Genomic DNA, 12,524 nt, shown 5'->3' with positions numbered 1-12,524 from the left:
GCACACATTTATAAAACGTGGGTTATTTTCAAACCACTCATGGATTCTAGGACCACGGTGAAAGTTCACATTGTCCCAGATTACCACATACATGGGATGTTCTGCCTGCTCACCTCTCTCTTCACGTCTCAGTAATGCTTCCTGTAGAGCATACAGAAACGTTAGAAGCTGGGCAGTGTTGTAAGGTCCTAAAGACACATGGCGGTGAATAACCCCGTAGCTGCTAATGGCAGCACATATTGTCACGTTGCCACCGCGCTGCCCTGGCAACTCTACAATGGTACGTTGACCAATAATGTTGCAGCCTCTCCATCTCCTCTTGGTGAGATTGAAGCCATTTCTTTTCTCTATAGAAAAGAACAAAAAAAATTATTTTTGAAGTAACGTAAATTACATAGCATTCCAGGCTTCATGCCTCTACATACATGTGCTGTATTACATTCAACACAGTAAAGATGTAGAGTAACTCAATAGTGCTGTGCAGTCTCTGGACATGATCACTTACTTGTACATATTGATATCGTAGCTCTTTTACCCTTTCAGAATTTCTCTCAAATGGTACTCTGTAGGCTTGTTTGAGACTTATCAGGTTGCGTTTCAGGACACGGTCAATTGTGGAGAGACTCACACTGTTGATTCCTTCAAAGTTCACCTTGTCTTCCTCAACTCGCTGTTGTATTTCACGCAGACGAATGAGATTATTTTGAAGGATCATATTGACAATAATGGTCTCCTGCTGTTGTGAGAACATACCCCTCCTTCCACCGGCATGTGGCATTGAATGTCTTTCAATTCTAGCAAATAAAACCTCTTGTTAGAATTGTATAGACAGGCCTAATGCATTGAAATGTCATCAAATATGTACAATACATAAAATACTATTATTTATAGTACTACTATTAGTTTTACTGTAATACTGCTAGAAATTTTTAGAGATATGTTACAGTAATTTACTGAGACGTTCCACAACTGTACATACTATACTGTAAGTTTGAGGGACCACAAATGATAGTGCACTTACCTGTTCTCTTCTCTGAATGTCCTGACAATGAACCAGAACATTCCATGAACCAGAACATTGTGTATGATTGTTGCTCTAATTTCATTGGAAATGATGGCTCTTTTTCTTCCTCCTCCTCTGTCTCCTCTTCCTCCTCTGTCTCCTCCTCCTCTGTTTCCTCTGTCTCTTCCTCCTCTGTCTCCTCTGTTTCTTCCTGTTCTGTTTCCTCCTCTGTCTTTTCCTCCTCCTCCTTGTCCACTTCCACTTCCTCCTTCTCTCCTGCCCTCCATTGTGAAAATCACACATGCCATTTGTATTTGACATGGCTTTATATCCTGATTATTGATTAGGTGCAACACATTACTAATTTGAAACAGGTGTGTTAAATTTTGAGTGCTTGTGTGTTACTGATGACAACAGTGTGTTGCTTGTGTTTCACTTTTGGGGCTGTGTTGTGCCATTCTGAGTTGAAGTGCACCACAATGCTACATGTGCCTTGTTTAATGACAATGTGTTTACAGTTTGGCACCAAGACTGATTCCGATTTGCTAGTTGTGTCTAACCACATGAGAAGTGTTTAAAGTTCTGATTGAATCTGTCTGATTCAATCAATAAAGTGGTTTGTACACTTGCAACTTTAGTTTTGCAAATGGATTTTAGTGCTTAAGCAATTCAGAAATACTGTAAATGCAGAGCTGTAGTCGATGAAGAGCATTTTAACATAATTCCCTTTCCTAGTGTCCAGGTGAGTAAGTGATGTGTGGAGGAGATGAGAGATTGCATCGTCTGTGGAACGGTTCTGGCGGTAGGCAAACTGTAGTGGGTTGAGTGTGTCCGGTAGTGAAGAAATGATGAAGTCTTTGACCAGGCGTTCAAAGCACTTCATCACTACTGAGGTGAGGGCTACAGGGCGATAGTCATTGAGAGAAGCAGGATGAGGTTTCTTCGGAACAGGAACAATGATGGACTCTTTAAAGCATGTGGGGATCACCGACTGAGATAAGGAGAGGTTGAATATCTCTGTGAACACAGGTGCTAGCTGGTCTGCGCAGGCTCTGAGAATACGGCCTGAGATGCCGTCTGGTCCTGCTGCTTTCCTTGTGTTCACTCTCTTGAAGGCTCTCCTCACGTAATGCTGGGTGATGATGAACGCGTTTCCGGTGCTGGCAGTGTCTTCCTGTCTGGCATTAGCATCGCTAGCGTCTTTAGCTGCAGCCTCGAAGCGAGCATAGAAGGTGTTCAGCTCGTCTGACAGAGTCACGTCCGCGTCCGTCATACCGGTTGTTGGTGTTTTATAGTCCGTAATTGTCCTTAATCCCTGCCACAGGCTCCTAGAGTCACTCTGTTGGAGTTGTGACTCTAGTTTTCTCCCGTAGCGCTGCTTCGCCTCTTTCACTGCCTTCCGGACGCTGTATGACGCAGCCTTGTACGGTTCCATGTCCCCCGACGCGAGTCCCGTGTTGTAGACAGTGGTGCGAGATCTCAGATCGTCGCGGATGGTTTTATCCACCCACGGCTTCTGGTTGGGAAACGTTATGATAGTCTTTTTCTCTATGGTATCGTCCGCTAATTTCCCATTGAATCCCACAACCGCTTCCGTAAACACGCTGACGTCACCATCGGAGCTGTTTCGGAACATGTCCCAGTCTGCGTCATCGAGTGCGTCCTGTAATGTGGCCACCGATTGGTCCGTCCAGCGCGCGACCTCCCTCTGAACCGGAACTTCCTGTTTCAGCCTTTGTTTGTATTTTGGCATGAGGAAGATGGCGGCGTGGTCGGCTTTACCAAATGGAGGGAGAGATTGTGCCTCAACCCTAACCCTAGTACATGTGAAATAGTCATTTAAATCTAAAAAATAATGATTCATCAAATAAAATCTGAGCCAGGAGAGGACAGTTCGCTCAATAAAAAAAACAAAAAAAAACCAGGACTACACTGGAACCTTGGATTACGCTGATTACAATTATAATTTGTTCTGGAATCATGTTCATATATATCAAAACACTTGTTTATTAAAGTGAACTCAGGGTGCGTATCCCAATTTACATGTGTGAAACCCTATTCACGTGCATGAAAAAAAAAATTCATAGTATACAGCGGTGTGAAAAACTATTTGCCCCCTTCCTGATTTCTTATTCTTCTGCATGTTTGTCACACAAAATGTTTCTGATCATCAAAAACATTTAACTATCAGTCAAAGATAACATAATTGAATACAAAAAGCAGTTTTTAAATGATGGTTTTTATTATTTAGGGAAAAAAATCCAAACCTACATGGCCCTGTGTGAAAAAGTGATTGCCCGACTTGTTAAAAAATAACTTAACTGTGGTTTATCACACCTGAGTTCAATTTCTGTAGTCACCCCCAGGCCTGATTACTGCCACACCTGTTTCAATCAAGAAATCACTTAAATAGGAGCTACCTGACACAGAGAAGTAGACCAAAAGCACCTCAAAAGCTAGACATCATGCCAAGATCCAAAGAAATTCAGGAACAAATGAGAACAAAAGTAATTGAGATCTATCAGTCTGGTAAAGGTTATAAAGCCATTTCTAAAGCTTTGGGACTCCAGCATAAGAAAGAAACTGAGCAAAAACGGCCTGCATGGCAGATTTCCAAGGCGCAAACCACTTTTAAGCAAAAAGAACATTAAGGCTCATCTCAATTTTGCTAAAAAACATCTCAATGATTGCTAAGACTTTTGGGAAAATACCTTGTGGACCCACGAGACAAAAGTTGAACTTTTTGGTAGGTGCCGTTACATCTGGCGTAAAAGTAACACAGCACTTCAGAAAAAGAACATCATACCAACAGTAAAATATGGTGGTGGTAGTGTGATGGTCTGGGGTTGTTTTGCTGCTTCAGGACCTGGAAGGCTTGCTGTGATAGATGGAACCATGAATTCTACTGTCTACCAAAAAATCCTGAAGGAGAATGTCCGGCCATCTGTTCGTCAACTCAAGCTGAAGCGATCTTGGGTGCTGCAGCAGGACAATGACCCAAAACACCTCACAGGCCAAAATTCCTCCAGAGCGCTGTAAAAGACTCGTTGCAAGTTATCGCAAACGCTTGATTGCAGTTATTGCTGCTAAGGGTGGCTCAACCAGTCATTAGGTTCAGGGGGCAATTACTTTTTCACACAGGGCCATGTAGGTTTGGATTTTTTTTCTCCCTAAATAATAAAAACCATCATTTAAAAACTGCATTTTGTGTTCAATTATGTTATCTTTGACTAGAATAGTTAAATGTGTTTGATTATCAGAAACATTTTGTGTGACAAACATGCAAAAGAATAAGAAATCAGGAAGGGGGCAAATAGTTTTTCACACCACTGTACATTTCACATGTCACTTTAAATAAATCACTTTAAGCATATTTGCACTGCATAAGTCACTTTAAATATGTGGATTGCACAATCATGAACATTACCATTCTTTTATTACCATTTATTCAGCTGCTCTTATTGTTCTACATTTTTTCATATATTCTCCATATATTTTCTATATTGTGTATTTTTGTGTACAGTTATTTTATTTTTATCTTTTATTGTATATATATATTATTCTCGCTAGTTAAACTTACCCTTTATTTTAATTTTTATATTTATTTCATATCCTATTCATATTCTTTTATACTTAGGTCATGAGCAGTTGTCTAAGCATTTCACTGCATATCGTACTGTGTATGACTGTGTATGTGACAAATAAAATTTTAATTTTAATAAAATTAGAATTTTGAATTCACAAATGCAAAACACAATTCACAGATATAGAACTGTGTACAAAATTTGGAATTTTTTAAATTGACGAGTGTATGATGGACTGTGAATGTGAAAATCGTCTTTTATGTGTGAATATCCCTGGATTTGTGTGTGTGTGTGTGTGTGTGTATTTTTGAGACTTTGCTGGCAGCAACGTGGGTCACTCGTGCTCTTTAGCCAATCAGATGCGACCTCATCATTCGACCGATCACAGCCCTGCAGGAGCGCGCCACTCAAGTAGCTCAGCTTTACACACCTTTTACACAATTTGAGTTAATTACAACGTAAATGTAGTTTTACCGACTCAAACCAAAAACAGGATGCATGTCTTAGTTATTACTTTATTTCATAATGTTTCATTAATAAACTTCGCCAGAAATAACACAGTTAACCAGTTTATCATCTTTATAAACACTTCACCCTCATCACATGTTTGGCAATCAAGACAGTCACAGTTTTTAATTTGGAGAATAGATGTTTCTATGGGTCACAGGGTATTCTGATAGATCTAAATGCCACCAGATTTGCTTTTATTTCATTAACAGCTCAAATATTTATAACATAATGGATTAAAATTGCACGATTTCAAAATCGCTTTGGTGCGTCACTGAGCCAGAGAGCGGGTGTCATTTATAGGTTTTATTTAACAGATTCACAAACAGTCTCTTCAGTCACCATTAATTCTAACAATATGATTTCCTTACAATAATTCGAATTAGGAGACGGGGCGGACTGGGACCAAAAAGTGTCCCTGGACTTCCTGTCCCACAGCAGCCCACATCATAATACATTGGCTCATTAATGTAGAGATACATTTTTAGTACCAGTTACTAGTATAAAAATATAACACAATACAGAAATCAATGCTATTTAAACATATAATTTGAAGTATCACTGAACATATATTGGGTCATATTAGCCACTATTATGAGATGTACTGGGATAAAAGTGTGTATTTCTGAGATAAACACTAACATCTACAATACAAACCAAAATAGAATTTTTGAAAATAAGAAACATTTTGAAAGTGACTTTAGCTTCAAATAAAGATCAATTATATCAGGAGGTGGAGACAAGTGGTTGCTAAAAATGTACTTCATACATTCATTTATTCATTCAAGGGATTAGTTAAAAATGTTGATTTATCTAGTAAGTTTATCTTGTAAAGAATCGAAAATCATGGCTCTCAATTCATCCATTCATGCAGCTTAGAGTGAATTATCAATAATTATAAAAGACTGATTTAACAGGTGACATGAGTTAATTGATAAAATAAAATAACACCAGCATTACATTACAGTACAGCATTACGAAGGTGGTCCTGGATGGTTGGGTACGTAGTACAATAGTACTGGTTACAGTCCACCTCTCCCAAATGAAGCGGACAAGGAGGGACCGGGGATGAATTATGTCAGTGACACCCGACTTTCTTACAAATAACGCACATTTCATTCAAAATACTATAAACACAGACCAATAATTTGCACTTTTTTCATTTATTTAATTGTGTGAAACGGTTAATAAAAATAGGTAATAAAAACGATTATGATGTGGAGGTGAATCAGTTTAATCTTGACTTCTGGTCGTGAGTGACAGCGTTGGGGAAAATCTGTTGATTGTTGAATCTGTCGATTACAAAGTAAACACAGCGACGGAGAGAAAAAGGCCAAAGCTGTCAGGTGCCCAGTTTAGGGAAAAAAGAAAAGAAGATGAGGAGAAACGGGTAAAAGATAAAGATACACAGAAATGTTCTCTCTGTATGATTATGTAAACATTAAAGCACTTTTTGTAAGTCGCTCTGGATAAGAGCGTCTGCCAAATGCCTAAATGTAAATGTAAATGTATGATTAAGGTATTCATGTCATTATGTTCATTAGTGATATAACGTTAACTCTTAGGTGTGTTAGACTTCTTGTTTATGATGCTTGCTATGCCTACCATGCTAAAAAAACACAATAAAAGCCTAATATACAAACCATCACAGAAGTTCTAATGGTTTCTATTAAATACCATTATGAACTATTAACATTTTCCAGTGAAACTATTACAAAATTCCTTATTGTAGTGTGTTTTGGACACTTTTCCAATAGGATTTACCAGACCACCCACCAATAGAATCCATCATATACCAGCAGACATTGTTATACTTACCATTTAAACCAATACAATTCCCATTATAACCATTAAATCCATTACATCTTCAACATGTAGTATTACTACAATAAAACGTGTGGTGTGTACGAAATGTGAAGTTTTGTCAGGTTTTTCTAGGGGCAGGGGGGGCAGGGGCGGGGCAGGAGGGGGTCTCGCCCGGGGAGCAATTCAGTGTAGAACCGCCACTGCACACACACTCACATTTCATACAAACTTTAATAATTCTTATGAGTGTGTAAAGCTGCTTTGCGACAATGACAAACTGAATTGAATTAAGCTGAGGGCGGCTATTTTGAAGAAACTAGAAAATAAAACATGTTTTTTCTCCTTTGTTTGTTAAGGACATAAGTACACATGTGTTTATTCATAGTTTTGATGCCTTTAGTGAGAATTTACTACAAACTGTAAACAGTCAGAAAAATAAAGAAAACACATTGGATGAGTGGAGGTGTGTCCAAACTTTTGGCCTGTACTGTATATATATATATATATATATATATAACAGTATAAACGTTTATTCACTGTACCATAATGTTTACTCCATTTTAAATCTCTAAATGTTTGTTGTTTAAATGACATTTCCGAGTCTCACAGGCTTTTATTTTGAAGTTCCGTCAGGAGACTTTTATTGTGACGTGTGTTTACGGCCTCCGCCATCTGTCTGTGTTTGTGAGTCGCAGCGCGTGAACGCGTCGCTGGAGCAGAACCGGAACCAGGAGCAGAACCGGAACCATGGAGAAGATTAAAGTCATTGTTCAGTTCATAAACCTTACAGGAGTTCTGTGTGCAGTGTGTGTGTGTGTGGGGTTTATTCACTCCGCTCACTCCGTCACACCGTCACCCACACTACCTCCTGTCACACACCGTGAGTAACACACACACACACACACACACACACACACTCTGTTCTGTTGTTGTTCTAACCCACCTCAGACTCTCACTCATGTTAGATAAACCGGAAGTAACCTTGGTTATTGTTGTTTACACTCTTGTTGTTGTTGTTTACTGTTGTTGTTGTTGTGTTTCAGCGTGCAGCTCTGCCTCCAGCTGTGACTCCTGCCTGAAGAATGTCTCTGTGAGGAACTCCTGTAACATTTCAGCTCATATTAATCACTTCACTCACTTATGATGTGTTTATATTTACACCCCTGTGTGTGTCTGTGTGTGTGTGTGTGTGTGTGTGTGTGTGTGTCTGTGTGTGTGTGTGTCTGTGTGTGTGTGTGTGTGTTCTCCTCAGTGTTTGTGGTGTTACACTAATAACACCTGTACACTTTATCCCGTGTCTCATCTGCTGCCTCCTGCCTCAGTGTGTAAACTGTCTCAGGCCCGCTGGGGGGTGTGTTCAGGTACACACACACACACACACACACACACACTCTTTTAATAAAGATCTCTTCATTAATGGAGCACACTGTTATCACGATCACCAGTGACGTCATAGTCACGCGCTGGGTGCGTGCGGAAGTTAACGGTGTCTCTGTAGTTCTTTAAACGAACAGCAGGGGGCAACAACACACACACACACACACACACACACACACATAATGAACAGACATGTGAAACTACAAAAGCAAAATGTGTGTGTTTTAGTTAACTTTGAGGCTCTGATCATCGCGATGGCCGTGATCCTGGGTCTGATCCTGCTGGTCATCACCGTGTGCTGCTGCTACTGCTGCTGCCGCTGTGGGCGATCATCACGGTAACACACACACACACACACACACACACACACACACACAGTGCTATCCAGTCACACTCATGTGCTGTTTTTTAGAGGTTTATATTATTATATATAACACTAGCGTTAGTACGCGTCCCTGATGGTTAAAGAGTTTGTAGAAATAGTTAAAATGTTAAATCTGATAATAATCTGATCTGATCTTTAATGTAATCAGTGATATTATTATTATTATTATTATTATTTGAGGTTAAAGCCCACGTACATGTCTGTGTGTCTCTCTGTACAGCAGAACTCTCTGTCTAACTTATTAATACAAAGAAATCCCATTCTGTAAGGTTGAGTATCTTACGCCTTGTTTACACTAAGTTGTCCTTCTTTGGTGCTCAGACAAATACACTCCCTGTTCGGTAATCGGAGAGTGAATCACAGATGAGAAATGGAAAAAGTAGATCAAAGGATAAAGATGAAGTTTTGTCTTAAAACCACTCCAGCGTGTTAAAATTCACTTATACCACTTCAGCGCTGTTATTTCAGCCAAAGTGAAAATATGAACTAATCCCAGTCAAAATATTCACTTTATCTTTTCTAATTAATATCTATTGGTGCAGGTGTTTGTTTACATTGAGACAGTAGCGCATTAGTAGATTATTTTACAGTAGATTATTAAATCCCACACATAACTGTTCATAACATCACTTTTACTCCACATTTAGATTCACTGATGGTTTCTGGTCCTCCAATGTATAAAACATAAAGATATCATAAAAAAGTGAGTCCTGACCCAGATGAGGATGGGTTCCCTGTTGAGTCTGGTTCCCCTCACGGTTTCTTCCTATTACCATCTCAGGGAGTTTTCCCTCAGCACCGTGGTAATTGAACCCGGACCCTGGAGGTGCAAGGTCACCACTAACCACTACACCACCGCGCTGCCACTCATTTCATACAAACTGTAAAATCTGTCATTTCTGTTGATTGTGTAAAGCTGCTTTGTGACAATAACAATTGTTAAAAGCGCTATACAAAAATTTTATTAACAAAACCTCTTATTTATACAGATTAAATGTAATAAATGTAATAATGCCTTGGGGTTTCCAGACCAATCAGAGAGCTTTATGCAAATGACTAATCGGTAAATGAGTTAAAGAATGAGTGAATTAATTAGTGAAATGTGTAGCATCTTACTGTCTGGTTCTAAATCATGTTATATGTTTATACTTCTGTGTGTTTTTGTGTTTGTGTATATATACAGGTCAGCACGTATAGAGGAGGACATTGCTCGGAAGAGAGAGAGAGAGAGACAGGCTGATGAGCGGTAAGACTTGAACAGGCCCTGACTGAATCTCAGACCGCACACTAGCGCCCCCTGGGTTTAATGTCTCAGTGTTACGTCTGTAACTGTCCTCCCGAGGACTGGGGTCATGGGAGTCAGTGTTTCTCAATTGCATCCTAAATCTCACACGCACACACACACACACGCACACACACACACACACACACGTTCTCCTCAGTGAGTAGTGTGTGAGCCAGCCCTATCTAAACTAATGCTACAGTAGTGCACTTCTGAACGTACGTCTAGGTGTTTGGAAGGAAATAGTAACGTCTTTTGGTAACGTACTTAATTAAGATGCACTCCACTGAGAGTGTGTTTGTTCATGATACGAATATGGTGTGCGTGTGTGTGTGTGTGTGTGTGTGTAGGAGGGCTGAGCGCAGGTCAAGATACAGTGAGATCCGGAAGAAGTACGGTAAGTCACACATTAACATGGGGTCTATTTAGTTTAACTTCACACTGCCTGGACACAAACATCTCTCACACACACACACACACACACACACACACTAATATTTTCCTTAATGTCTTTATCTATTATTAAAGCACAACAACTTGGCGCAGTGTTACAACATTTATTTTTGTCCTGAGCTGTATTACTTTTACATTAATGACCAGAGAGTCAGCTCTCCTGTATGTCCAACAGTGTCTCACTGGGGTTAACATCTGGACGTCTGATGTCCAGTTCATGTGTGTAAATGATTCCTTGTGCTCCCAGAGCCGCCCTCTCACACTTCGAGTCCTGGAATACGGCGCGTGCCATCAGGGAATTAAACGTAAAAGTAAAAGTACATTCAGGTGGTCAGCTGACTTCATTTTATTGCCCCATAAAGTTACTGAGTCTAGACCTGAGTAACTGATCAACCCCAGATCATAACACTGTCTCTAGAGGCTTGTACAGTGGACACTATGCATGATGGGAGCATCACTTCATGTCCTTCCCTTCTCACCCTGACACGCCCATCACTCTGGGATAGGCTCAGTCTGGACTCACATGGTCACATGACCTTTCTCCATCACTCCAAAGTCCAGTCTTTATGATCCCCAACAAACTGAAGCCTTTATTCTGATGAGTCTCAATAACAAGTGGTTTTATTATGGACACATAGCTGTTTAGTCCCAATCCTATGAGTGTGTGTGTATTTGTGTGTCTGCATTTGTGTGTGTGTGTGTGTGTGTGTGTGTGTGTGTGTGTTTATGGAAATGCTCTAACTTTTATTATTAAACATACAGTAGCTCTAGTTTCTCCTTTTTTTTTTTTTTTTTTTTTTTTACATTTCAACTTCACCAATCGTTAAAGTGATCTCACATCACACTCACTCAGGATGTTTTTCTTTTGTGGAGTTGAGGTTCAGCTCTATCCTTCAAGAGTTTAATAATGTCTCAGGCAGGTCTTAACCCGATTCCAGTCGGTATAAGGAAAAATATGTGACTCTTCTAAAACACACTGAGATCTGGAAACGAGAACTTCCTCACTGCAACAGTTAGAGTTAAAGATTTGTTCAAGCTGAAACACATTAATAACTGCAGTAATTATACAGTCACAGCCTCTTAAGCCTCTTACAGTGATGTGTTTTGGCCGGGCGGTGTATTACATACACACATCACATATTACATACATACATCATTTGTGTAAAGCGGCTTTGTGACAGTGACTCTGTGTGTGTGTGTTTGTGTGTGTCTGTGTCTATGCAGGTTTAATGTCGGACTCCGATCACCCGTACAGCAAGTTTGAGAACGAGTGAGACGGGAGTGAGACGGGAGTGAGACATCTGACTGATTAATGTTTGCTTTTATCACCATAAATGAAGAATCTGATTAACCTGATTACGTTTAATGTCTATTCAAATTGCAATGTCATGCTGATGCGAGTGTGTGTGTGTGTGTGAGAGTGTGTGGTTTTAAACATTGCTGTGCTATTGTGTGCTCTAATTCAATGTTTCCTAATAAACTTCCACTTTTACCTTTGATGTGTTTAGAGCTTCTTTAATTAAAAAGGAAGTGACACACACACACACACACACTTCCACATAGCGGTTTTGATAACTCTTAGGGAGGTCCTAAGCCCCGCCTCTCCCTGCATATTATTTTAAACGTTCTCACACAGACTGACAGGTTAACCAACCAATCAGAGCCGTTGTGGGCGTGGTTTACTTAGCGCGTTCTTCTCCAGATGATTGTAACAGCGCGCGCGGAGAAACGATCATCTCTCTCTCTCTCTCTCACACACACACACACACACACACACCTCTGCAGTTTATCCACTTCATCAGGATTATTATTCAGTTGTTTTTTTCTTTATTCTTCAGCGATATGAAGATTTTACACACAGCCGCGCGAGCGCTCCTAAACAAAGGCGTGAGTGAGCGCGTGAGCGTGTGTGTGTGTGAGAGAGAGAGTGTGTGTGGACATGTGTGGTGTAACGGCAGCTTCTGAGCGACACAAAGCCTGAACACAATGAAGAAACTGCGGAGAACTTTATCAGAAAGCTTCCGCCGCGTCGGTGAGTCTCACACACACACACACACACACACACACACACACACACACACAGGGGTATAAAGACATACGCGCGTGTGTAATTTGCAGGGTTACCAG

General features: G+C 40.2%; 2 protein-coding genes across 2 annotated transcripts in view; both read left to right on the top strand.

The window, feature by feature from the left end:
* The first annotated feature begins 7,603 nt into the window (after positions 1 to 7,603).
* Positions 7,604 to 11,894, top strand: LOC128516933 (pituitary tumor-transforming gene 1 protein-interacting protein). The gene is made up of 7 exons (XM_053490617.1): positions 7,604 to 7,780; positions 7,944 to 7,990; positions 8,153 to 8,261; positions 8,506 to 8,614; positions 9,846 to 9,908; positions 10,295 to 10,341; positions 11,622 to 11,894. Exons 1-7 carry the CDS (start codon positions 7,648 to 7,650, stop codon positions 11,669 to 11,671), a joined length of 558 nt encoding a protein of 185 aa, XP_053346592.1. The 5' UTR covers positions 7,604 to 7,647; the 3' UTR covers positions 11,672 to 11,894.
* A 215-nt stretch (positions 11,895 to 12,109) lies between these two features.
* Positions 12,110 to 12,524, top strand: part of cdk14 (cyclin-dependent kinase 14) — a 49,131-nt gene continuing 48,716 nt past the window's right edge. Inside the window, exon 1 of the mRNA XM_053490699.1 lies at positions 12,110 to 12,429. Within this exon, the coding sequence (XP_053346674.1) occupies positions 12,384 to 12,429 (46 nt within the window). The 5' untranslated portion in view covers positions 12,110 to 12,383. The remainder of the gene's footprint in view (positions 12,430 to 12,524) is intronic.

Source organism: Clarias gariepinus, unplaced genomic scaffold (assembly GCF_024256425.1).
Source record: "Clarias gariepinus isolate MV-2021 ecotype Netherlands unplaced genomic scaffold, CGAR_prim_01v2 scaffold_30, whole genome shotgun sequence".
NCBI lineage: Eukaryota > Metazoa > Chordata > Actinopteri > Siluriformes > Clariidae > Clarias > Clarias gariepinus.
This window is presented reverse-complemented; position numbering and strand designations above follow the sequence as displayed.